Source organism: Dasypus novemcinctus, chromosome 20 (assembly GCF_030445035.2).
Source record: "Dasypus novemcinctus isolate mDasNov1 chromosome 20, mDasNov1.1.hap2, whole genome shotgun sequence".
NCBI lineage: Eukaryota > Metazoa > Chordata > Mammalia > Cingulata > Dasypodidae > Dasypus > Dasypus novemcinctus.
In genome coordinates, this window is record NC_080692.1 from 4,995,474 (window position 1) to 5,023,435 (window position 27,962).

Here is a 27,962-nt window from a genome sequence, read left to right on the forward strand (position 1 = left end):
CTGGATCGCAGGGCCCAGGCACACGGGCTTTTCCTTCCCTTCGGTAGGCGTTTGTGGACGCCAAGCTTAGTCTGCCATTTTTTTTCTGATGCACCTAATTTCCCCTTTTTTTTCTTTGGTTCTTGTTTGTTTCCAACTGTGTTGCTTTCTCCCTGGGTCCAGTTCAAATTATCACAGAAGACGGTGGGGCAGCAGGCATGGCGTCTGTTTCCGACCCCTCCACAGCAGTGGACCAGGCTCTAGGTTGTTGACCAGGGGAGGGCTCTCCCCCAGGTCCCAGTGGTGACCCCAGGGTAGCAGGGCCACACAGAGCCAACGGGCCGTCAGTGCAGAAGGAGCCCCTTGGACTGGGCTGGGACTTCATTCTGAGGACTTGCCAGTACAGTCTTCATTAATTATTTGGGGCTATCTTATTTTAATAAAGCAGCAGATTACATTTTCTTGTCAAATGGAAACACCTACATTTTTAAAGAATAGATCAAGTTTTAAGCAATCGTGTGCTAAGGAAACAAGAATCCAATGTCAAACATTTCCCCTGTTACTCATTCTCACTGTTAAAATAATTGAAGGAAAAAATGGATAATTTATCAAGCAGGAATTTTATTGATAAATTTCCAACAAATGAGAACCAAATGAGACCCTTACACAATGATCAAGGACTCCACCAACCAATTCTTTATACAGTCTTTGGCCCCTAATTGCATAAACACCCCATGGAGAAATACATTTATATATAACAAATCACCCCGGCCATGGAAAAGGTACAGTTTTCCATCTCTGAATAACTAAGAGGAGTATCATATAATTTTTAACACCAAAAGGAGAAATAGCTATTAACTAGTAAGTGCTGTTATTTCTAGACACTTGGTGATGTAGTTCCTCAGGAAAGTTTCATTGGAAGCATCCATAAGATAAAAGTGATTTCCTGGAAGCACGTGAGTGTCAAAACTTCCACTGGTTACATCTTTCCAAGCTAAAAATAAATAAAATTATATTTTACAACAAATGATGCTTACCAACTATGTAAGATTTACTTCTAGGTATTACTTCTTTAAAAACTGACACCCAGTGGTAAAGTTACTTCCAAAGTCTCATGTTCTCTGTGTCCTGCATTTTTTATTTCTCTAAGACCTATCAGTATACAGTGGAATTACAATGATTGCCTCATTTTACATGTGACCAGCATCTCTAAAACCCGGGCCTAGTCTGTTCTCATGATATAACTGCTAGTTGACATTAGCTGAAAACCATCAAATAATTCACCTTCCGTATCCGTTACTATATCTTTAGATCCAACAAAGCACGTGAGGCCACAGGACAGCACAGGCTTAGAGGGCAAATCAAATCTGTAAACATAAAAAAAGTTGGTTAATAATTTTTCATCCTCGACATCCCAGAATCTCTTCTGGTCAACCCAATAACTTCACTTACATTGTTGAGTTTGTGAAACATGTTGGGTCTCTCTTCTTTCCCTTTTGCCATTTCCAGGGGTGCAAACAACTTTTCACCCCTCTGCCTCTCAGAAGTTCCCTGAGATGCTCTGTGGTCCCAGCTGTTTTCCAAGATGAAATAACTTCTGGGATACCTCCAGAGGTAGCAGGATGGCTCCTGGCGGCCAGTCTGACTCAGGGGGAGCCTGGCTGTAATGAAGGATTTCGACTTTCCTTCCTCTCTCTTATTTCCCCAAGCCCTGTGGTCCAGCCGAGGGCTGCCACGTACAACCAAGGTGAGTGCCAGCAAGCAGGCCGAAGAGTTGGTTCCACCTTTTCTCATTTTAATCACAACAGCAACAGAACTATTTATTGAGCAAGGTGCTGGTGCTATGTCAGACCCTTAGGGACACACTCCCTGCCTGCTGCTGCTCACAGGCTGGCTGTGGACACAGACTTTAGTGAGACAATCAGACAACTGGAGATGTAGAAGTGCTAACAAGGTCAGAGTGCTGTGAGAACTCTGGGCAGGTCAATAAAGGCTTCCTGTGAAAATGGAGATGTATCTGTGAGCGCAACAAATCAGGGTGTGGGGGGGTAGGGGCAGGAGGGATCAAGGGAATAGAATGAGCTTCTGTTAATGGTTGTTCAAAGAAGGAAGGACATATTGGGGCAAATTAAATTAGAAAAGGTTGGCAAGGGCCAAGGCTGAGTCATGCTAGACTAAGAAGAGGATTTTGCTCTTCTTCCTAAGAATAACAGGAAGCCTCTAAAAGGACTTTAAAAAGCACTTCTTTTGATTAAATAAAGGAAAGGTGCAACATGATCCAACTTGACTTTCATCCTGCTGGATATGGCGTGAAGAACAACTAAGAACTCAGGGTTTCTGCGAGGACCAGTGAAGGGGTACTTGTCATTGGCCAGGCAGGAATGTGAGAAAGCCAGGAAACTACATCACCCGAAGCTTACTTGAGTCCATCAGAGAGCTGAGTTGGTGAGGCAAATGGTAAACCAAATTCCAAAGAAGAACCATGATCTCTAGGAGAGATTGGACATGGGCTCACCTGGATAGAGCAAGGGAGGAAGGGCAGGCTGCCATACAAGTGGGCAAGAAGAAACTAGCTAAAGTGTTAATGCTTTGCTGGATACCAGTGTGGGGTGGGGTGTCAGACTGGAACAGCCAGCATTCCAAACACAGAGGAAATCCACTGTGATTCACAAGTTCTTTTCCATGGATTGGGAGCAAGGCTGGAGACCAGAGAAGACCCCTCAGAGGAGTGCATGGGAGGTAGTAAATTGGCTGTAGCTATGAACAGGCTCAAAACCCCATCCATTGCCCAGACCCTTCTCTCTTACTAAGCAAAATCTTTAAGCTGCTGGAGGAAAGTCAGGACATTCTTTCACCCCATTGCACAAGTTGAGGCCCATTACAGTTGGGGGAAGGACAGAAGTATCAACCTTCTATCCTTGGGAGGGGGGGGGAACCATCCTGGGACCATAGTTCTATAATAAAACCAAGCAGAAGACTGCTACTTCTGGGGGAAGGGTAAGAAATGTCCATCCAAGAACAACCACAGATACAAAATTTGTAAAATTTGGTTGCAACAGGGAGAAGGGGCAGGCATGATGAGAAAGTTCCACCTGCAAGGTCCAGGCACAGAGTTCCCGCCTAAGGTTGAAGTTTAAGGCTGACTGGGACACCCAAGAACTCTCCGTGCTAGCACACATAAGGAACAGCCACAGTCTACCACTGTGGAGCCAGAGCTTGGAGAGGAGATGATTCTATGATGCTTGGGTTCACAGGAAAGATGGGAAAAATTCCCCATATCAAGGATGCAGTAACACCAGAGGAATTTGAAGCTGGCGGTACACTGAAGTAACCATAGAAATGAAAACCCAAAACCAGCTCAACTCTAGACTGCCTTGTATCATTCCCCTCAGCATGCATGTGAGCATGCACACACACAGATGGCCTGGCGGCAGAGGCATGATCATACCCAGGTATAAAAAAAATATTTACTTCAGTCTCTCCTGTTTTATGCATTACTGACTTTCAATTAAGAATTACTACAGTCCACATGCAGAAAATAAGAAGAAAAAAAAAAAACCCAACTCATTGTTGAGATGAAGCAATCAAAAGAATCAGACTTAGTTTTGACCCAGAAGTTGGAACTATCAGACAGGGACTTTAAAATACCTATGATTCATATGCTAAAGGATTTAGCAGAAAAGGTGGATAACATGCTTGACCAAATGGAGAATATCAGTAGAGCAGTAAAAACTAAGAAAGGGTAAAGAGAAATACTACAGATTTATCACAGAAACATAAATAATCCCTTTGCCAGGCTCATCAGTAGACATGACACAGCTGTGGAAAAAATCAGTGAATCTGAAGGAGGTCAATAGAAATTACCCAAAACTGAAGCAAAAAGGAAAAAAAAAGAACAGAGCATCCAAGAGATGCAGGACAATATCTATGTGTAATCAGAGTTCCAGAAGAAGAAGAGAGAACCGTGCAAAAGTACAGGCAGGAAATGAGGACAGCTTGGTGAGCTGGGAGTGGCCACGGCCTCAGGTACTTTCAACTGTCATGGGTGTGTCTGTGTTGACCCCATCTCTGAACCTTGGTGGTAGGGAATGAGGGAGGTGGCGACTGAAAGACTCTCCAGAGGCCTGGTTTTATTTATACTGGAAAGAGCTGAATGCTAAAGAGGGGTGAAGAAAGAAGAGATTGAGAGAGGGGGAGAAGTGGGAGACAAGGAGAGGAGCCCAGAGAGCACGGTTAGGGAAGCGTTTTTGGAATTCAGAGAAAAGAAAGTCAGAGTTGTGGGTGGCCACTGAGATTTGCTTTGCTGGGAGGTGGGTGAGGCTGTCAAGAAGGTTTTCTATATTCTCTGAGTGGAATATCCCTTGAGTGATGTGTCACTCATGTTTGTCTTGAGGGAGGTTTCTCTTGAGAGCCTTCGGTAGTGAGTTTTTTGTTGTTGTGTTTTTAAAAATAGCAGCAGTAGTTTGTGTCCAACCCTCTCCTAGCAGGACCTCATTTGATCCTCACCACCACAGCTTATGGGAGTTGCTACTATTATCCCTTCCCTCGAGTGATGAAACACAAGTTGTGAAAGGAGCTTCCTCAGAACCTCACAGCCAGCGAGGCAGGGGCAGAGGGTTTTGTTCCTGGTGATTGCACTCTAGAGACTGCACGTTTAATTACCATGCAAGGCTTAATTATTCAAAACCAACATTATTTCAGTTACTGTCCATAGTGGCTGGTTTTCAAATTATTACTGTTTTGGATGTCAGAAGGGTGTTTCTTTGTTTTAACTCTGGGCTAAGCTGGAATCACAGGACAGCTTAGTCTCACAAGAATCACAATTGGGCAAAGATGGGCAGGATAGAGATGGAAAGGATAGATGTGGGTAACTAAGAGGCAATGGGGGTGGCCTCAGCGATAGACTGGAGGTGGGGAGTGAATGGAGGCAAGCGTGAAAGGGACATGAGATCGTTTCTTGTTTCTGTTCTCAAAATGCTGTCAGGCAGCGGACTTGGCCCAGTGGTTAGGGCATCTGCCTACCACATGGGAGGTCCACGGTTCAAACCCCAGGCCTCCTTGACCCGTGTGGAGCTGGCCCATGTGCAGTGCTGATGCGCACAGGGAGTGCCCTGCCACGCAGGGGTGTCCCCCACGTAGGGGAGCCTCACGCGCAAGGAGTGCCTCCCATAAGGAGAGCCGCCCAGCGTGAAAGAAAGTGCAGCCTGCCCAGGAATGGCGCCGCACACACGGAGAGCTGACTCAACAAGATGACGCAACAGAAAAAAAGAAACACAGATTCCCGTGCTGCTGACAACAACAGAAGCGGACAAAGAAGACCCGGCAAATAGACACAGAGAACAGACAACCCGGGGGGGGGGGGGGCGGGTGATGAGGAGAGAAATAAATAAATAAATAAATAAATAAATCTTTTTTTTTTTTAAATGCCTGTCAGCTCCACCTTTCCTGGCTATGTGTGTACGCTTCTAGTAACAAGCACTGCCCATGCTCACCCTCTGCCCGGTTTTAGACTCAGGTACCTAACTTCAAGGAACTTACAATGAAGGGACAAGGCCTGGGCAAAATAGAAGAAACACATGATGGTGTTCAATGGCGTTGCGGCGCCACACACCCCCCCCCCCCCCCCGCCCCCAAATGCTACAGGGGTGTGAAGAAAGGAAAAGCCACTTGTGGGTTTAGGTTCTTGGGGAAGACGCTTCAGTCCTATCAGAAGAATGCAACAGCTCTGCAGACATCCCACAAGACGAGCAAATGGACGTGTGCCATGGATCTCAAGCAGTCCTGGGACAAGATTCACAAAAAAGCAAACCTAGCAGAACACCCTTCTCTCTCCTGGTTCACCCCACACTTAACTCAGGTTAAAGTTCAGAAAGCAGACTCCAATAGTAGGTCTGCTTACTCCTCTAAGAAAATGAGGATGCCTTGGCACTGAATTAAAAATATTCAACCAATATCTATTATGCGATTTTTAAAATGCATGTTAAAGCACACTATATATTTTTAAAGAAAAGCATGCTCTTCATCTTTGATAGATACAATTTTTGTACCCAGGCTCCATTTCAAATATCACCGGTGGCCCCAAAGGAAATGAAATCAAAGTCCTAGAATGCTGTCTTTCAGTACAAGCAATCTCAGAGAACTATTGATCTACATTTCTTCTAATGATGATTATTTTAAAAACCTGTCTAAATTACTTACCTGAAATTACTGACAAGGCAGACATCTGCCTTCAGCTTGGGAATACATTGTTGCACAAATTCCTCATTGTTAAAATTCTTGGGCATGCCTCCCAATTCCACAAGGAAACTGCTAACCCGTTCTTTTGACTCTGCTTCCTCTTCTGTTAAGTAAGGCCAGGACTGTAACTTGAAACATGAACAACAAGCACTGATATTTCCTGTAAAGCACATGTTCACAAACTAAAAACTGCCCATCTAAGGGGAAAGCTGTTGAATCAAGGTTAGGAAGTGGACCTCTTTATCTGCAGGTTTCAGGGGAGACCTACTGCTTTTTAAAAGAGAGTCTACAACTGCAAGCAGGAGAGTCCCATCCACCTGCCCCACGGGATCTAAGCCCCCTCTCAGTTAGAGGTGGGGTGGGCATCACCATCCCAGAATCCTCAGGACTGGGGAATGCACGATGGACTAGGGTAGACTTACTGGTATTCTAGTGCAGGTTTATGGGGATTCTAGCAATAGAAGAATTGTATTACTGACGTGGTGGCAGGGGCCACTGGAGGTTCTGAGGGCAGGGAGGGAAAAACAGGGGTAACGTGGGGACATTTTCTGGACTTGGGAATTGTCCTGAATGACATTGCAATGACAGATACAGGCCATTGTATACCTTATCATAACTTACAAAATTGTGTGGGAGAGAATGTAAACGACAATGTAAACTATGAGCCACACTTACTGACAGTGCTCCAAATGTGTTCATCAATTCTAACAAACGCACCACACTAAGGAAAGGAGTTGCTAATGTGGGGAAAAGGGGGGCGGGGTTTGGGAGTGAGACATATGGAATCCCTCATATTTTCTATGTAATGTAAGTATCTTTTTTTAAAAATTAAAAAGTGTATTTAAAAAAAAAAAAAAGCAGAGAGGAGGACATTGTCTGCATTCTGGGTCAAAATGCCACCGAGGAGGCAGGGCAAGATGATGTGGAGTAAATGCACCTTCATAATCTCTCCCGCAAAAAACAGGCTGAGCGGGGACAAAATCCTGCCTGAGTGAGCTGCTTTGGGAACCCAAACAGGCTTCTGGACATTGATCTGGAGAGAAGGGGACAAAAAGAGTAAAGCCGTGGGTTTCTGGCACCTGCGCCCGAGGCTCAGTCCTTCCCCTAGGGGCTCAGTCCTTCCCCTAGGGCTGGCAGCTGCGACATTGCCCAAGCCCGCCCATCAGCCGTGGCGTTCCCTGCACCCCGCGTTCCCCAAACCCACGAGCACCGAACCTGTGTTCCCTGAACCCCGTGTTTCCCAAACCCCACATTCCCCGAACCCTGCCTTCCCCAAACCTGAGATCCCCAAACCTGCGTACTCCACACCAGCTGTTTCCCAAACCCACCTTCCCCAAACCCCAGCATTCCCTGATCCTGCCAGTCTCAGGTAAACTCTGAGAGTGGGAGGGTTCTGGTGAAGGGTGCAGAGGGCCCAAAGAGTGTGGGTTCAATTGTCTGGTCCCCCTTTTTTGAGCTTTGAGGAGCATACCAGCTGGCTTGAGGAGAAACCAAGAAGAGGTGAGAGGCGGATCTGCTGAGGCAACCCGATTTACCTAAACGCCCTGGGATAGGGAAAATTGATCTGGGAGAAGGTGGGGCCAGGCAGTTAACTAGTCCTGGGCAACCCACCTAGGGGAGGGGGACAGTAGGAAGTGCTTGGCAGGCTTCCAAGAGCATATTTAGGGTCCCTGGCAAGAGGTAGATGCACTCTCCAAAGAGACTGAGAGACATTATATTCTGTGGTGAGTTGGTTCCCCAGGGTCCCATTTGAATTTCAGAGGGGGGCTCTCACACAGGCTTCCTGCTGCCCTGGGAGAGAGGGAAGTGAGGAAGGGAGAAGGAGGGAAGGAGAGGTTTTTAATCAGTTTACTCAATTGCAAAAAGGACTCCTTGCTTGAGGGCTGGCCTGTTTTTTGTTTGTTTTCTTGTCTTTCCTTCTTCTTTATCCCCACACCCCCCTTTTTTCCTATTTTCTTTCTTTTTTTCTATTAGGTGATTCTGGCAGCATTTCTCATTTGTTGTGCTTCCTCATCCTTGATTTCCGCTTTTCTCTGTGTACTGATTTAGGCTACCAATGCTATCTCCTTTCCTTTACGCCTTTCTATCTTCCACCTTCTGTTGTTACTCTTAAATTCCACCTCTTTTTATAGCCCCCAATTTTTCTGGCTTTTTATTTCTAACACCTCTAGTCTGTTTTCTATCTTTTATTCACTCTTTATATTATTGTCCTTTCTTTTCATTTTCCCTCTCTCCTGATCACACTGGCCTTTTAATTCATACTATATTCTTCTCCATATTCAGTTTCCCATCTCATTGAGGTACTCCACTTTTTTATTCCTCTAACTCTACACAGCTTACAAGAGTTTAATATTCATTACCCTAGTTTCTTATATGGTTATTTTGCTAACATTTACTATCAATATTACTATTACACTTTTTCTTTTCTTACCTCTTTTGCTTTCCCTAGCACTAATATTTTCCTTCAAGGGAACTTGACAACTACAAGGAATAGAATAAGATGAACAAAGTGTCAAAGAAAAGACTTAACACACACACTCAAATAGCACCTAAATAAAACCAAGACTAGATGGAGAAGCTAATCAACTGAACAAACCCATCAAGATAAAATGATAACCTGTGAGCAACAAAAAATTACAAACCTTACCAATAATCAGGAAGACATGGCCCAAGTGAATGAACAAACTAAAAGCCAGGAAGAGGAGCTGAACATTGAACAACTAATCAAAGTTCTCCAAACAGATATCATGGGCCAACTTAATGAAGTGAAGGAATAGTTTAAGGATATTAAGAAAACACTTGGAGAGCATACTGAAGAAATTGCAAACATACTCAAAAAGATAACGAATATAATGGAGATGAATGGCACAATCCAAGAAATAAAAAAAAAATACTCTCAGCAAATAACAGTTAATTTGAAGGGGAAGAGGAAAGAATTAGTAATGTAGAAGACAATACATCTGAAATCAAACAGATAGTAGAATTAACAGATAAAAAGGTAGAAAAAATCCAACAGGGACTTAGTGATTTGAATGACAACACAAAACACAAACATACACATTATAGGCATCCCAGAAGCAGAAGAGAAGGGTAAGGGGACAGAAGAGGTGTTGGAGGAAATAATGGCTGAAAACTTCCCAAACCTATTGAGGGACATGGATGTACATGTCCAGGAAGTGCAATTCACCCCAAATGGCATAAATCCCAACAGGACTACCCCAAGACATATACTTCTCAAATTATCCAATGCTCAAGACAAAGAGAATATACTGAAGGCAGTAAGAGAAAAGAGAACCATCACATACAAGGGAAGTGCAATAAGATTAAGTGTGGATTTCTTATCTGAAATCATGGAGGCAAGAAGGCAGTGGTATGACATAGTCAAGGACCTAAAAGAAAAAACTTCCAACCAAGAATACTCTATACAGCAAAGCTGGAATTCAAAAATGATGGAGAGTTCAAAACATTCACAGATAAACAGAAACTAAGAGAGTATGCCAATAACAAACCTGTCCTTCAAAAAATACTAAAGGGAGTTCTGCAGGAGGGAAGAAAAAAAAAACCAGGAGAGACAGAGCTGGAGGAGTGTAAGAACAACTAAAAAGACAAAAAGAGAAATAACAAGAACATATGACATACACAAATCCAAAGAAAATATGGCTAATGTAGGTAATTCCTTAAGAGTAATAATACTGAATATTAATGGTTAAACTCACCTGTCAAGAGACACAGATTGGCAGAATGGATAAGGAAATATAACCCATCTATATGCCGTCTACAGGAAATCCACCTTAGACTCAGGTATTCAAGGAGTTGAAAGTGAACAGCTAAAAAACAATCTTACAAGCAAACAATAACCAAAAAAGAGCAGGAGTAGCTATATTAATATTGGACAAAATAGACTTTAAATGCAAAACAATTATGAGAGACAAATTGGACACTACATATTAGTAGAAGGGATACATATCACATATTAGTAAAAGGGATAATCTTTTAAGAAGAAAGAACAACCATAAACATTTATGCACCGAACCAGGGCACCTCAAAATACATGAGAAAAACACTGGAAAAACTAAGTGGAGAAAGAGATGCCTTCGCAATTATAGTGGGGGACTTTAATACACCATTATCACCACTAGACAGAATATCTTAACAGAGATCAATAAAGAAACAATACTTTGAATAATATATTAGAGGATCTGGACCTAATAGACATATACAGATTACTACACCCAAATACAGCAAGATATATATTCTTCTCAACTGTACATGGATCATTCTCCAAGACAGACCATATACTAGGCCACAGAGAAAGTCTCAATGAGTTCAGAAACATTGAAATCATACAAAATCGTTTCCTGACAACAGTGGAATGAAGCTGGAAATCTGCAAGGGCCAGAGAACCAGGTTAGGCACAAAGATATGGAAGCTAAGCAATGCACTCTTAGACAAACAGTGGGTCAAGGAGGAACTCTCAGAAGAAATCAGTAACTACACAACATATCAAAACTTATGGGATGCTGCAAAAGCTGTACTGAGAGGGAATTCATAGTCATAAATTCATACATCAAAAAAGAAGAAAGAGCTAAATTGAAGACCTACCTGCACACTTGGAGGAATTAGTAAAAAAAAAAAAAACAAAAAAAAAAACCACACACACATACACACACAACAAACTAATCCCAAAGGAAGAAGAAAGAAGGAAGGAACAAAGATCAGAGCAGAACTAATGAAACAGAAAATAAGAAAACACTAGAAAAAACAAACCAAATAAAGAGCTGGTTTTTTGAGAAGATAAATAAAATTGACAAACCCTTAGGTAGACTAACAAAGAAAAAAAGAGAGAAGGTGCAAATATACAAAATAAGAAATGAGAAAGGGGATGTCAACACTAACCCCACAGAAATAAAGACTATCATAAGAGGATAATTTGAAAAACTATATGGCAACAATAAAGACAGTTTAGAGGAAATGGAAAAATTCCTAGAAACACACAAGCAGCCTACATTGATGAAATAAGAAACTAATGACCTCAAAAAACTAATCACAAGTACAGAGATAGAATCAGTCATTAAAAACGTCCTAATTAAGAAGAATCCCAGGCCAGACAGCTTCACAGGTGAATTCTACCAAATGTTCTGGAAAGACCTAACACCAATCTTGCTTAAACTCTTTCAAAAATTCAAAATAGAAGGAAGATTGCCTAACTCATTCTATGATGCCAACATTACCCTAATACCAAAGCCAAACAAAGACACCACAAGAAAGGAAAATTACAGATCAATCTCTCTAATGAACCTAGATGCTAAAATCCTCAACAAAATACTTGGTAATTGTATTCAACAGCACATCAAATGAATTATACACCATGACCAAGTGGGATTCATCCCTGGTATGCAAGGATGGTTCAACATAAGAAAATCAATCAATGTAATACACCACATAAACAGATCAAAGGGAAAAAATTACATGATCATATCAATAGATGCAGAAAAAGCATTTGACAAAATACAGTACCCTTTCCTGATAAAAACACTGCAAAAGATAGGAATAGAAGGAAATGTTTAGATAAAGGATATGTATGAAAAACCCACAGCTAACATCATTTACAATGGTGAAAACCTAAAATCTTTCCCTCTACGATCAGGAACAAGACAAAGATACCCACTATCACTCCTTCTATTTAACACTGTCTTAGAAGTACTTGCTTGAGCACTGAGGCAAGAACCAGATATAAAAGGGATCCAAATTGGAAAAGAAGAAGTCAAAATTTCACCATTAGCAGATGACATGATCCTATACATAGCAAGCCCCAAGAAATCTACAACAAAGCTTCTAGAACTTACAAGTTCAGTAAAGTTCCAGGTTATAAGATCAATGCACAAAAATCAGTAGCATTTCTATACATAAATAATGAGCAATTGGAGGGGGAAATTTTAAAAATACCATTTACAACAGTAAATTCAAAAAATACCTAGGAATACATTTATAAAGATGTAAAAGGCTTATACAGAGAAAACTACACATCACTGTTCAAGGAAATCAAAGAAACCTTAAATAAATGGAGAAATACTCCCTGTTCATGTATAGGAAGACTAAATATCATCAAGATGTCTATCCTATCAAAACTGATCTACAGATTTAATGCAATCCCAATAAAAATTGCCACACCATTTTTTAATGAACTGGAAAAACTAACTATGAAATTTATCTGGAAGGGAAAGAGGCCCTGAATAGCCAAAAACATATTGGAAAAAAAATGAAATTAGAGAAATCATACTACTTGACTTTAACACATACTATAAAGCTATAGTGGTCAAAATAGCATGGTATTGACACAAGGATAGACACACTGACCAATGGAACCAAACTGAGAGTTCTGATATAGATCCTCACATATAGAGTCATCTGAATTTTAACGAGGCACCAAGCCCACTCAGCTGGGAGAGAATGGCCTCTTCAACAAATAGTGCTTGAAGAAATGGATATCCATATGCAAAAGAATGAAAAAGGATTACCATTTCATACCTTATACAAAAATCAACTCAAGATGGACCAAAGATCTAAATATAAGAGCCAGGACCATAAAGACCTAGAAAGACAATGTAGGGAAGCATTACAGGACCTTGTAATAGAAAATGGCTTCATGAATTTCACACCCAAAGCATGAGCAGTGAAAGAAATAAAGAATAGAAAAATTAAAGCCTTTTGCACCTCAAAGGAGTTCAGCAAGAAAGTAAAAAGAAAGTCTACCCTTGGGAGAAAATATTTGGTAAATATATATCTGATAGGAGCCTAAAATCCAACACATATAAAGAAATCCTATATCTCGAAAATAAAAAGGCAAACAACCCATTCAAAAACGGGCGAGAGACTTGAACAGATGCTTCTCCAAAGAAGAAATACAAATGGCTAAAAGCACATGAAAAGATGCTCAATATCACTAGCTACTAGGGAAATGCAAATCAAAACTACAATGAGATACCATCTTACACCCATTAGACTGGTGGCTATTTAAAAAACAGAGGACTACAAAGGTTGGACAGGATGTGAAGGAATGGGAACCTTCATCCACTGCTGGTGGGAATGTAGAAGGATCCAGCCATTCTGGAACACAGGTTGGCGGTTCCTCAAAAAACTAGCTATAGATTTGCCATATGACCCAGCAATTCCACTGCTGGGTATATACCCAGAGGAACTGAAAACAAGGACACAAACTAATATATGTACATCACTGTTCATAGTGACATTATTTTTTTTTAATTGATTTTGTAAAAATATTACATTAAAAAAATATGAGGTCCCATTCAACCCTACCACCCCCACCTCACCACTCCCCCCCCCAGCAACCCTCACTCCCATCATCATGACTCATCCATTGCACCTGGTAAGTACATCTCTGGGCATCTCTGCACCCCATGGTCAATGGTCTACATCATGGCCCATACTCTCCCACATTCCATCCAGTGGGCCCTGGGAGGATTTACAATGTCTGGTGATTGCCCCTGAAGCACCATCCAGGGCAACTCTAAGTCCCAAAGGTGCCTCCACCTCTCATCTCTTCCTGCCATTCCCCATACCCATCAGCCACCATGTCCACTTTTCCCACTCCAATGCCACCTCTTCTCTGTGGACCTTGGATTGGTTGTGTCCGTTGCACCTCTATGTCAAGAGGAGGCTCAGATTCCACATGGATACTAGATGCAATCCTCTTGCTTTCAGTTGTAGGCCCTCTAGACTCCACGGTATGGTGGTTGTCCTTCTTCAACTCCATCTTAGCTGAGTGAGGTGAGTCCAATAAATCAGATTGTAAGAGCTGAAGTCTGTTGGGGCTCAGGGCCTGGCTATCATATTGTCAGTCCAGAGATTCAAATCCCCTAAATATATCTTAAACCCCAACACCAACTATGATTCCAGTAAAGTAGCATGAAAGTCTTGTGCAAAGAGATCCCATCTGAGTCCAGTTCCATCACGCAGAAACACCGGCTCCAAAGAAGGGCCATCTGCCATGGCAGTAAACCCCATCTGCCATGACCATAGAACCCGTGGGTCTCTTTAGCCCTCAAAGGAACGAATACCTGGGGTTGTATCTACTTTATCTGTCTCTTAGACTCTGCTCAGTTGTGCTTAAGGGCAATCCTTCTGAAAGCCTCCAGACTCTTTTTTAGAGACTCGTAGCCATATAAACTCATTTCTCCTTTCCATTTCCCCCTTACATTAGGTCAAACAGCAATTTAAAGTCATGTTATTATATGTAGACAGTGATATTCTGCTGATCCACATTGAACCTTCAATTCAAGGTCATTTTCCAGTTGCATCAACAGTTGGTACTTGGTAGTGATCCCTCGGTGCCAGGGAGGCTCATCCCCAGGTGTCATGTCCCACGCTGGGGGGAAGGCATTGCATTTACATACTGAGTTTGGCTTCGAGACTGGCCACATTTGAGTAACATGAAGGTTGTCAGGAGGAAATTCCCAGGCACAGTGCTGCTCTAGGCCTTGTTCTTATTTCAGGCATATAGGCTCACAAGCATAGTCATTAGTATCATGCTCTCACTGTTGGACCTTCATTCCTTGCTGGTCCTTACCATTGCACCTGGGGGACTGCTGCTGCTCCCCTAGGGGCCACGACAGAGCAGGCCCCGGCCAGGAACCCAGCCAGGAACCCGGCCAGGAACCCAGTACCCCCCCAGCTTTAGTTTTTAATTGTTGCCACTATGAGTATATCCAAACATTACCATGCACCCTGGACATATGCCCTGTCAGCCCTATATCACCTGTCAATAGTGTCCTATACCAGTATTCCTCCCCCGCCACTGCCAAACCACTCTGTGATCCAAAAGCTCCCGAAAATTGAAGCCCAATATAATGTCAGGATCCCTTACTAGCAAAATGGGATAAGGCGATGGGTTTAAAGGTCAGGTACAGAATACGTGTTGACTTGGAAAAATTCTACATCCTATCTTTTTCTTTTTCTTTTTTTTCCTAATTATTGAACTTCTCTTCACAAGAGCCCTAGACCACAGCAATTCATATATACAATATACAGTACTCCCACACATCCACCATAGAACCTTTTCCCTTCCACAGTGATATTCTCATAACTTATTCATATCATATTTACTTAAAGTGATGTACAGACTCTGAGACAATAGCTTTCAAACAAGGCGACATCCACGCTTACATTGTGGTCCATACTTTAGGATATACAGTTTTCTAAATTTTTCAGCTATCCTATGTTTTACATTATGGTTTGCATTATTAGTCTGTCATCCCCTATATGTTTATGGTGTAATATTACATGTTTTATATCCATCCCTGTGCACTCTCATGAAACTCCTCTCTTACCCCACATTTACTTTGCTTTCACACATTTAACATCCATTTTCCCATCCCCTTGGTGCCCACAGTGACAGCCAACCTCCATTTCCCGAGGAGCCACGTCCAGAGACACTTGCAACAGTGTTCAGGGCCTAACTTGCTCAACTGCCCCAATGCCCTGAGAGCCACCCTTTCTCTCGAGAGATACGGTTCCCTCTATTTGATGGCATTAGTCCTCCCCAGGATGTGGGTCCACCCCCACTCTCACTACTTGGGTCTCTACCCAATGGTACCACCCACTCTGGCAAAATGAGCATTCAGACATTTCCCAGGAGCCTGTCCCGCATTAGACCATCCCCTCTGAGCATCCTAAACAAGTAACCCTCTTAATTATATTTTGATACAATTTTCTCAGCATTTTACTCTCAACCAACACCTGACACTCTCCTATGTTCGTATGCTACCCCTCCCTCCCCCCACTTTTTGGGCAATATTACCCATCCGCCCATCCCCAGCCCCCCTCAAACCCGCATAGCCCCACCCAAAGGCAACCCCTTGCCCCCATTTTATCTTTTCTTTGTGTTCATACTTACCGCCAGCTCATCATAAATTCCACCCCTGCAGACGTCGGCTCACATCCTTCCTCCACCCCCCGATTTCCTGTAAGCCTATCGTTCAGTCTCTAGCTCTCTGAGGCAGCTTGCTTATTTCATATCATTGAGGTCATGTAGTATTTGTCCTTCAATGCCTGGGTTGCTTCACTCACATAGTGACATTATTGACTATTACCAAAAGTTGAGTCAACCCAAATGCCCATCAACGGATGAATGGATAAACAAAATGTTGCATATACATACAATGGAATACTACTCAGCTGTGAGAAGGAATACAGTACTAACTCATGGGATAACATGAATAAATCTTGAGGACCTTATGTTGAGAGAAGCAAGCCAGCATTGAAAGACAAGCATACATGAACTTTCTGATATGAACTAAGCAAATCAAGCTGCCTTAGAGAGCTAGAGACTGAAAGATAGGCTTACAGGAAATAGGGAAGGGAGAGGAATGTAGTGAGCTGACAGCTACACGGGCAAAATCTATGACAAAGTGGAGGTTAGTAGTTGTGCAGTGAAGTGATAAGATGAGGGTATAAGGACCTTATTGAGTGGGGCTTTGCAGGCTTGAGGGGGGGCTAGGGTTGGGAGGATGGGTCAGATGATCCATGAAATTGGGGGGAGGATTTGGAGGGAGCAGGTGAACACAGGGGATTGTCAGGTATGTGGTTGAAACTATAATGTTGAGAAAACTCTAGAAAATATAATAAGGAAGGATTACTGGGTCAAGGTGTTTGACAGGGGGCATCTGGCTCAGGGTGCACCTGGGGCAGGCTTCTATGGAGTGTGTGAGTGCTCATCTTGTCATAGTGTGTTATATCAGTGGGTGAAGACCTGTACAATGAGTGGGAAGGTGTTGTACCCCTATCCTATGAAGGCCTGATATTCTCAGACAGAGGGGAGTGTGTCTCTCGAGAGCATGGGTGGCTCCTGATGGGGAAGGACAGACTAATATGTCAAGCCCTCAGCATTGCTGCAAGATCTATGAATCTTGTCCTTCAAGGAGTGAAGCTTGGTTGTCACTGTGGGCCTTGAGGGGAGAGGGAGAGAGGAATAGAATAGGTGGAAGAGGAGCTAACTAGGTGGCAATGGAAGTGTTCCACAAGATCATGCAATGATGGATATTGGCCATGTTACATTTTACCAAAAATTCATAAAAGTGTATAGTCTAAAATGTAAACCATAATATAACCAAAAAGTTATAAAGTGTACAGTCTAAAATATAAATCATAATGTAAACCATAATGGAACCATGGTTATGTTTCAATATCTGGTATATTTCAATATCTGTACATCAGCTGTAGCAAATATAACATCCACATGTAAAAAGATCATTGCTGAGGACGGGGGAAAAGGGTTTGATGTTGGGTACATGGGAGTCCCCTATATTGTATATGTGACTTTACTGTGATCTAAAACTTTTTTGAAAACATAATAAAAAAATTGTTTTAAAGGAGGTAGACACTAAAGAAAAAATGAAAGAGACTGTCTTGCCACTGTACATACAGGGCAACACCTATTATGGTGATGAAAGGCAAAACATCAAAAAAAAGTTTTATAATATATTTCATTTTTTAATATGCCAATTTATTTTTTACTTTATTTTAGTTTTTCTAAATTATTATGTATTCTATTTCTAATCTTTAAGCCTGTCAAAACTATTTCATTTACCTACTAATTGAATTTGGCAATATATTAGGCTTCATTTTTGTAGAAGTTTTGGATCACAGAGGGATTCAACTATGGCAGGGGAGGAACACTGCTGTGGGGTGTCACTAATGGGTGGGAGGGAGTTCTCCATGGCATGCATATAGGGTATATAAATATGTTCGGATATTCATTGGGTATTGCCACAGTAGGTAGAGTTACATAACTGAGGGAGTGCTAAGTTCCCATTCAGGGGAGCTCTGGGCATTCCCTAATGGAACAGCAACAATCCCCCAAGTGCAAGGGCAAAGACCAGTGAAGAAGGATGGTCCAATGATGGGCCCTTGATACTGATGACTATGCTTAGGAGCCTGTGTGCTTTAAATTTCAACTAGACCTAGAGCTGCAGGGTGCCTAAGAGTTACCTCCTGAGAGCCTCCATGTTGCTCAAATGTGGCCACTCTCTAAGCCAAACTCTAATGCAATGGAAATGCATTACCTTCCCCTCAGCATGAGACATGACTCCCAGGGATGAGCCTCCCTGGTGCCGGAGGATTGCTATCAATCACCAACTGGTGATGCAACTAGAAAAGACCTTGAATAAAAGGGGGAAATGGTAAAGACAAATGAGCTTATATGGCTAAGAGACTTCAAAATGAGTTCAGAGGTTAGCACAGGGGTGACAGTTATGCATGTCTCAGCAGGATCCCAGAGACAGCCATTCCCAGGTAATGGTGCTCCTAGGGCTAAGGAGACACACAGGTTCTACAGTCATGGCAGATGGCTCTGGAGTTCAGTGCCTTGCCAGTGGGCTCTACTTGGAATGTGTGCTCCTGAGTGTGATGGAGTTGGAGTCAGATGTAACTTTTCCACACATGCCTCTTCTGTCACTTTTATGGAACCTGTGGTTGGCACTAGGGTTGGTGTATGCTCAGGAGACTTGACTCTCTGGACTGTCCATGTGCCAGTTGGGTTCTGAGCCTCAGCAGAGTTGCAACACTTACTCTCTAATTTTTTGGACTTACCCAGGTCACCTAACAGGGAGGTGAGAATGGTCAACTACCACACCAGGATATTGAGAGTGTCTACAACTGCAAGCAGGAGAATAGCATCCATCAGCCATGTGGGATCTAAGCCCTCTGTCTATTTAGAGGTAGAGTGGACTTCGCCAACCCAGGGTCCTCAGGATGGAGGAATATAATATGAATTAGAATGGATTTACTGGTATTCTACTATAGAATATATTGTGACTCTAGCAATGGAAGAAATTGCATCATTGATGTGGAGACAGTGGCCATGGGAGTTGCTGAAGGCAGGGAGAGGGACGAAGAGGTGTGTGGTATGGGGCATTTTCAGGACTTGGAGTTGTCCTGAATGATATTGCAGGGACAGATGCAGGACATTGTGTGTCCGTCCTGCCATGGCCTACTGAATGGACTAGGGGAGAGTCTAGACTACAGTGTAGACTGCAATCCCTATGGTGCAGCAGTGCTCTAGGGTGTATTCATCAAGTGCAATGAATGTGACACCCTGATGAAAGAGGATGTTGCTATGGGAGGAGTGGGGGGGTGGGGATTGGGGTATATGGGAATCTCTTATATTGTTTAATGTAACATTTTGTGTGATATGTGTATCTTTTAAAAAAAATAATTATTTAAGAAAGTCACCGAAATGGCATTCTCGTCTTAGAATCCCAGCTCATTTAGGACCTTTCTCCAGAAGAGGAGGAGAAGATTAAGGGGGTGGAAAGAAATGCAGCCAGAACTGTATTTAAAATGGCAGGGAAGTGCCGAAAATTTGACAACATTGCCCCCTTTTAAGATTTCAGGGATTCTTTTCTGGTTTTGATCCAGTTACTTTACTGAAAGTTGACTTAAGTTGCCAGCTGGCCCAGAATCAAAGAAAAAGAAAGCACTGTGGTCCATATTTGCCAGGAGTTGCCCCAGCCCATGCTGGGAAACAAAGTACATTTCACAGAAATGGAGAGGTGATGATATTGAAAGAGGTGACTTTTCATTAGGGGTGACATTTCATTAGCAAATGGTATCCCTGGCACTGTCCCAAACTGGACCCAGATCCACCAGATAGTAAAGTAAATCCTCTATAATTTTTCCTATTTCCCTTCTATCTATCCTATCCCTAAGGAAAAAATGCACTACTTACATGAGGAGCAGTTGTGCTTGACACAAAGAGATGCATTGGTTCTAGCTTATACTTTTCTTTTAGGTGTAGTGCAGTCATAAAAGCAATATAGGATCCCATACTAAATTTGGGAAAGAAAATCAACAATTAGGATAATCCACCCAAAGTCAACAAGAAGTATTATGAACACAACGGTCATGAAATACTCTAAGATGAAATTGGAGTGGCAACTCTAATTTGTAAAAGGTATTGTTTCATGATTTATATCAGCATTAAAAGTGTGTCAAAACACCCTAGGTAATTCAAGCTAAGATTTAGTACTGATTTCCACAGTATCTTGAAATTCACTAAATTTCCATTTCTCCCTTAAAGATGTAGATAACTCTGATACTAGGTTTTTTATTTTTTTTTAAGGAGGTACCAAGGATTGAACTGGGACCTCCTACATGTGAAGCAGGCGCTCAACCATTCAGCCTTCTCCACTCCTCTCTAATACTAAGTTTTTGATAATGTACACGAGCAGTTCTCAAAGTGTAATCTAGGGACTCCTGGGGATTCCTGAGAAACTTGCAGAGAGTCTACCAGCTCAGAACTGTTTTTATAATTATACAAGTGCACAATTGAGTTTTGCAGAGGTGATATGACATGGGATAGAGCTACAATTTGAGTGCAGAAGCAGAAATAAGAATCCAGCTGTCTTCTCTTCAATTAGATGTTGTGAAAGTGTAAAACAATGACACTCTCTCACTAAATATTTTTGGGAAATATAGTCTTTTTCATAAAAACATAATGCTCATGTTAAATATAATGTGTTGAGTATTGTTATTTTTAGATAAATTAATAACTAAATACCTTTAAAACTTACTAGTCTTAATTTCTAATATGCTAAATATTGACAGATATAACACACAAACAGAAGCTGTTTGGGACCCTCAATGCTTCTTAAAAGTGTAAAGGGATACTGATTACAAAGTTTATGAACGCCTAGTACACTTTATGTAGACAATACTGTCAGAGGTTATTCACTTATAAATTGTGATTGTATATATCTTATGTATCTTATACATCTTAAGATGCACTATTTCAGTCTAACTTTCTTCCTTGAGAACAGCTATGAACATATACTCAATCATGCCTTCAAACAGCAATGAAGGAGTATAACCACTATAAAAAAGTATGTATCTCCCAAGACACAAAGAACAGCATTCACCGTGCATTAGCGATTGAAGAAACTTCCCAAAAGTCTTTTAAAATTGATTTAAAATACCTGTGGCCAAAAAATGCAAATGGTTTATCCTGGATGATTGGCAGCAGAGCATGAACAACTTCGTCAACTACCTGTTGCATGTCAGTCATAAAAGGTTCTTCAGCTCGACTTTCTCTTCCAGCAAGCCTTATGGAGTGCACTGGAGATTGAGAAACCCAAGTTAGTACATGCAGACAATGAATGAGATTCTATGATGTTGTAAGAGGGTTATATTAAAATGACATGAACAATTTGAAAGAAACAAAGTTCAATGGTCAAGTCCTGACAGGTAAACATTTTAGAATTTGCTGATTAAAAAACAATAGCATATATGGTATATACATACAATGGAATATTACTCAGCCATGAAAAGGCTCATGGCAAGACTGGCTGAGCACTGAAGAAGAGTCCCAGTATAGAGTTAATCTGCAGAGGTTAAGGAAGATTTTGTGGTTGTTGTTATTGTTAGCTGCTGACATTTGACATTTAAGGACTCTGTCATAACACATGGTCAATACAAGCTAAAGCAACAGAGACCTCAGTCATCATACCCATCAAGGAACACAGTCTTTGCACAAATAGTTTGAAAAAAAATCACTATACAGATAGACTACTTTAGCCTTCAATGATAAGGAAATTAAAAATCAGGACCTAGGGAAAGGGGAGACTAACTTTCAGAGTTAACACATCAAGAATATTCAAGTGTCCAGACTTCAACAAATATCACAAGGCATACAAAGAAACAGGCCAAGATGGTCCATTCAAAAGAACAAAATAAAATTACAGAAGTCATCCCTGATAAAGCCCAGACATTGGACATACCAGGCAAAGACTTACAACATCTGTCCTAAATATCCTCAAAGAGCTTATGGAACACATGGACAAAACAACTATAGGAAATATAAACAAAATGAGAATTTCAATAAAGAGATAGAAATTATGAAAAAGAGCAACAAACAGAAGTTCTGGAGTTGAAAATTAGAATAACTGAAATAAAGTAAATAACTAAAGGGGCAAAACAGCAGATTGGAACTGGCAGAAGGAAGAACCAGCCAACTAGAAGATAGTACAATTGAAATTATCTTTTTGAGGAGCAGAAACAAAAAGAATGAAAAAAAGTGAACACAGTCTAAGGGACTGTCAGATACCATTAAGAGTATGGTAGGGCCAGAAGAAGAGGAAAAGAAAGAGTCAGAGGGAATATTTGTAGAAATAATGGCTGAAAACTTCTCAAATGTGATAAAGTCAAAGATGCCACACTGAGACACATTATAATCGTGGAATACCAAAGACAAAGACAGAATGTCAAAAGGTGCTAGAAAAGTGACTCATCACATGCAAGGGATCCCAAATAAGATTAAAAGCCAAATTTTCATGAGAAACTGTGGATGAGAGAAGACTGTGGGATGATATATTTACACTGGTGAATATAAACACACATACATATAAAACATGACATATTTAAAGTGCTGTCAACCAAGAATTCTACATCTGGCAAAACTGTCCTTCAATTCATTATAACTAGACCTGTCCTAAAAAAAAATGTTAAAGGGAATCCTTTAGATTGACAGAAAAGACACAACAAAGTCATTCAAAGCCATATGAAGAACCAGAGACCTCCGGTAAAGGTAAATACATGGGTTAAAAAATTGCCAGTTCTATTGTGTTTTAAGTCTGTAACTACAGTTTTTCTTACATAATTTAAAATAAAATGCATAAAAATAATTTTAAATCTATGTTTTGGGGTACAACATATACATGTTGCTCTGTGACAAGAACAACATTAAAAGGGACATAGTAGAGGGGAATAGAAGCATAGTTTATATATACCATCAAAGTTAGGTGAGATCAATTCAAACTATGTAGGACGTTAAATGTTAGCTCTATGGCAACAAAGAAGAAAAATATCAAAGAAAATATAAACAAAAGAAATGAGAAGGTATTCAAAAGTTTTCACTATACTAAACAAAAAAGGAGGCAGCAATGAACAAAATGAGGGACAAATATGGTATAAGACTTACAAAAACCAAATAGCAAAATGGCAGAAATCCTGCATTACAAGTAATTAATGTAAATGTAAGTGAATTAAACCCTCTAAGTAAAAGGCAGAGATTGACAGAATGGATGAAAGTTTTATTTAAAAAGCATGACCCAACTATATACTGTTTACAAGAGACTCGCCTTAAATTCAAAGACACAAAGAGGCTGCAAGTGAAAAGGGAAATATAAATCAAAACCACAATAAGATACCACTTCACATGTACCAGAATGGTTCTTATATTAATAATACCATTTTCTTTTAATTTATCTATAGTTTGAAAGTTTTTGTATTTTATGTATTTTGATATATGTGTATGAGGGAAATTTTTTTTTTCAATTTAGTTGTAGAGGGTGGGGAGAAATTGGAACCCTTGTATGCTGCTGGTAGGCATATAAAAAGGTGCAGCTACTGTGAAGAAGAGTTTGGTGGCTCCTCAAAAAGTAAAATAGAATCATTATATGACCCAGAAATTCCACTCCTACTTATATAACCATAAGATTTGAAAACAAAAACTCATACAGATACTTGTACACCAATGTTTATAGAAGTATTATTCACAAAAGTCAAAATGTGAACTCATATCCATCAACAAGATAAACGGATAAACAAAATGTGATCTATACATACAATGAAATATTATTCAGCCATTGAAAGAAAGTTCTGAGGCATGCTAATACATGGATGAATCTTGAAAACATTATGCTAAGTGAAATAGATCAGACACAAAAAGACAAATATGTATGATTCCGCCTATATGAAATATGAAGAATAAGCAAATCCACAGAGGCAGAGAGTAGATTAGTAGATTAGGGATCACAGTGAGGTAGGAGTGGGACGTTATTGCTTAATGGGTACAATTTCTGCTTGGGATGAAAGAAAAAAGTTTTGGAAATAGATAGTGATGACAGATGCACAACATTGTGAATATAATTAATGCCACTGAATTGTACACCCAAAAGTGGTTAAACTGGTAAATTTTGTTATATATATTCTACCATGATAAAATTTAAAAGTAAATAAAGGTAAGAATGGCATCTCCTAAAATGTTCTTCTAGCTTTAACAAAAATAACCAAATAAAGGTAACATAATTTCTTGCTTTGAAATTAGTAGATCATCCTACTGACAAGCAATCTCAAATTGCCTACCAGTAAGGGAAATCTTTACTGTGTTTCAAGTTATTATATGTATGTGTCATATGACTTTTAAACTGCTTAAGTGGTGGTTAAATTAACATACCTTCCAGCATATTATGAAACTTTTGGCCCCATTTGGCAAAATAATCAGAGCCACCTCCTGCCCAGGGAAAGCAAATCAGCCTAAAAACTGCACCAGCATTTGGATATAAGCAGTTCACAACCTTTTCATTCCTAGGAAGAAAATTCAAATATATTAAATATTACATATATCACTTAAACTGTGCAAACTGTGTTTTAATGAGAAATATTTATAATTATATAGAGCATATACTCAAATATAAAGTGATTGCCAATTTTTCCAATAAGGCCAAAGAAAGTTTCTTTTTGCTTTGTTTTTGGCAATTTGAATAAATAAACTTTTAGCGAAGTAGGTGGGATAGTCAAGTGAGTGCATTTCATAGGCATATTTAAAACGATAAATGAATTATGACTGTTTTTACAAAACATAAATACAAATAAACTGGAGAGAAGGAAACAGAAAAGCTGCTATGTATAGCAGAGAGAGATTGAAAGGTGATGAGTTTTGTTCATTTGTTTGGTTTTTGTTTTTTAGTATTATTATTATTATTACTGGAATAATGAAAATACTCTGGGAATGATTGGGGTGATAAATGTACAACTTGTGATTATACCAAATACCATTGATTGTACACTTCAGATGGACCTACGCTTTATTAATAAGTATCAATAAAATTGATTTTTTAAGAAGATAAATGTATTAATTTTCAAGTTGCCTTTTTCACAATTACAATTCAGGGAATAGTTTTATCCAAACATTTCATCGGCAACTTCAATATCAGTGTCTGCATCATCATTAGATACATTTTTCAGTCATCTAAAAAATTTCCAGGGCTATCATTTTCACTTTCTTCTGAGTGTTTTATGAATAGCCTTTTTGTCTACATATAATGGTGTCACTGAAGTGCCCACTCACCTAATATTTGGATAGTTATCTTTAAAAAAATATTCATCCTGTAAGTGTGTATTTGCATTCTCCATAATTTAAGCATTTCTTATAAAGTTTTCAAATTAATCATTAAAATGTTTGTTTACAAATCCTTGAGACTATGAGGTCATAAACCCTAGAATACTGATTAAAATCTATTTTGCCTCTTTATTTTTTTTAAGTATCAGTTTTGTCATTTGATCTCTAAAAACATTCAAAACTAACACTGACCAAGATCTTTTCATCTACAAATGTATTACCAATTTTTATTATTCTTTATTTTTAATATTTTTTTGTAATTGTGGTCAGATGGTACTAAATAAATTAACTGAAGGAACAACAACAACAAAAAGAGATCTTTTCATGTAAAGAAGGCTTTGCTCTTCAAGTAATAGAGAACAGCTATAATTTAGAGACTTTCTAAGGACTTGAGCAGAAGTTAAATCTTTTTATGAAAGATAATTTTTAAAGAAAATCTCTGCCTGATATTAGGGTACATATATTAATAATTACTAGCTTAAAGATACAAGCAAAAAGGACTGATTTTCTTTCTTTCTTTTGAAGAGGAACATTCAAATGGAAGCTGTGTGCTCGCTAACCAACCCCAACTTCAACAAATTCATTGACGATGGATCTGCCCTAAATGACAATTTCATAGGAAATTCACTATCTTCAGAAGAAAGGCATGCCAGAGTCGTTTTTCAAGGAATGCAGAAACTTCTGTCGTGCCCACCGACTGAATTTGGTAAAAACTACTGAGCAAATGGGTAACTTCACTGAACCTCACTCTCCTTAAGGCTACCAAAGTCTGGGAAAATTATCCAACAACATTCTCTAGAGCAATGTTATATTTTTAAAGCTAAGAAGTCTTACTTCAATTTTTAAAATTATTTGTGTTCTAATAGGTAAAATATGTGCTAGGATAGGAGTGGGTACAGATGTTACAGTACCTGACACTATGTCATTTGCAGGGTATTTAAGAAAAAGAATGAATACAAAATCATTGCAGGACATTTGATCATTAGTTTTCAAGGTAAACCCATCTTCCTTTGGATTGGGGTGGGGATAGGAGCCGCCACTTATTTCAAGCAGCATCAGAACCCAGGGGTCCTCAGAACCAAAACCACGGGACACTGACACTGCCCAGTGGACCCACGGCCAAGACCTCACGAAGGGCACAGCCAGGGAAGGCAGCGCCGACAGTTCTTAGCCCTGCTCTCGCTCTCTTAGACCTGCTCTCTTTCACCTCCCCACCCTTCCAATCTCTTCTTTTTCAACCAGAGAAGGAAGCAAAGACCAATGTAACCTCAGCTAGGGTAGAAGGCCTGCCTTTTACCTGAACTCACTTCCCTCCTCTCACTTCATTTTGAGTTAAATAATCAATTCTACAACTTTAGAGTTTGAGAGTGATAAGAGAAATCCTTTGGTCCAGTGCTACAACATCATGTTTACGAAAATGGGCTATGGAAACAGAAAGACCAGGATTCCAATTCTGACTCCACCCCTCACTATGTAACATTAAACAAATTGCTGAAGAGTTTTAGTCCCAATGTCCTCTTTGATAAAATGAGGATAATAATAGAGTATCTTCCCGACAAAGTATGTGATAAAGATGTCAAAAACCCTTAGCAAATGTCACCTAATATTACTTGACAGTTGAAAGAAATTGAGACTCTAGAGCTATTAAGTCACTTGCCAGAGTGACAAACCAGGAATGAGAATGCAAATCTCATTACTCTTGAAAGCTCCTTCCCAACTTAACCCTTTTCCCATATTCTTAGCATCAATGTTCAAATGGACTCCCAAGAGGCATAAAGTAAGAAATATATCTGCATAGCTTTGGGGGAGAGTCGGAGACCTGAGCCTTTTCTGTGCCTTGGTGTCAATTCAACCTTGTCTTCACCTCTCCTCTCCATACAAGTCCTTCAGCGGATCGTTTCACAGTGACACTGGCGTGGCAGGCAGAGCTGGGCTGGACGTGGAGGGGCTCACCTGGTTTTCTCGGTTCCTCCTCGTCTCTCCATCCAGAACGAACTGTTAAGCCGTGCTGAATTCTATATCTCTTTGAATCAGTCTTGTGCTCACTTCGTGGCCAAATTTCTTTCTAATTATGCTAATTGTATGTTCTGCTTCAGGTCCTGTTTAAAAAAAGGAAAAGGAGGAGGAGAAAAGGGTTAGAAGCCAGATAACTGATGTAATCCAAGAACAAGGAGTCACTGATCTCAGTTCAGATTAGAATCAAAGCAGATGCTTCCATTAACAGAACCTCCAGAGATAGACAGAAAGACAGCTCTGAAGTAAAACACAGGTATCATGATTTTCTGGATATTTATAATGTTGTGCTCTTTTAAATCTTAAGGGAGAGTTGGCATTCTGAGAAAAGCTTCAGTAAGTGTGCCACATCTCTAGTTTTTTAAACTCCAACAGGAGAAGAAAAATAGTTAGCAAAGATCTGTCATTAATTAAAAAAAAAGTTTTTATCCCTTTCCTTCCCTAGGAACTCCTTGAGCCCTGACAATTTCAAGGCCGTGGTTTACTTTGTAGCCTCAGCTGTGCTCGATCGTGCAGGCTTCTGCAGTTGAGAGAGGGTCAT

The 27,962-nt window shown here is 40.3% G+C and overlaps 1 protein-coding gene across 1 annotated transcript; it reads right to left on the minus strand.

The window, feature by feature from the left end:
- Positions 1–643: 643 nt before the first annotated feature.
- On the minus strand, positions 644–27,962 carry OLAH (oleoyl-ACP hydrolase). The gene is made up of 7 exons (XM_058282324.1): positions 27,907–27,962; positions 24,464–24,594; positions 21,207–21,345; positions 19,961–20,060; positions 6,178–6,344; positions 1,264–1,346; positions 644–973 (listed from the first exon to the last, which is right to left on the minus strand). The coding sequence occupies exons 1-7, from the start codon at positions 27,960–27,962 to the stop codon at positions 834–836; spliced, it is 816 nt and encodes a 271-aa protein (XP_058138307.1). The 3' UTR covers positions 644–833.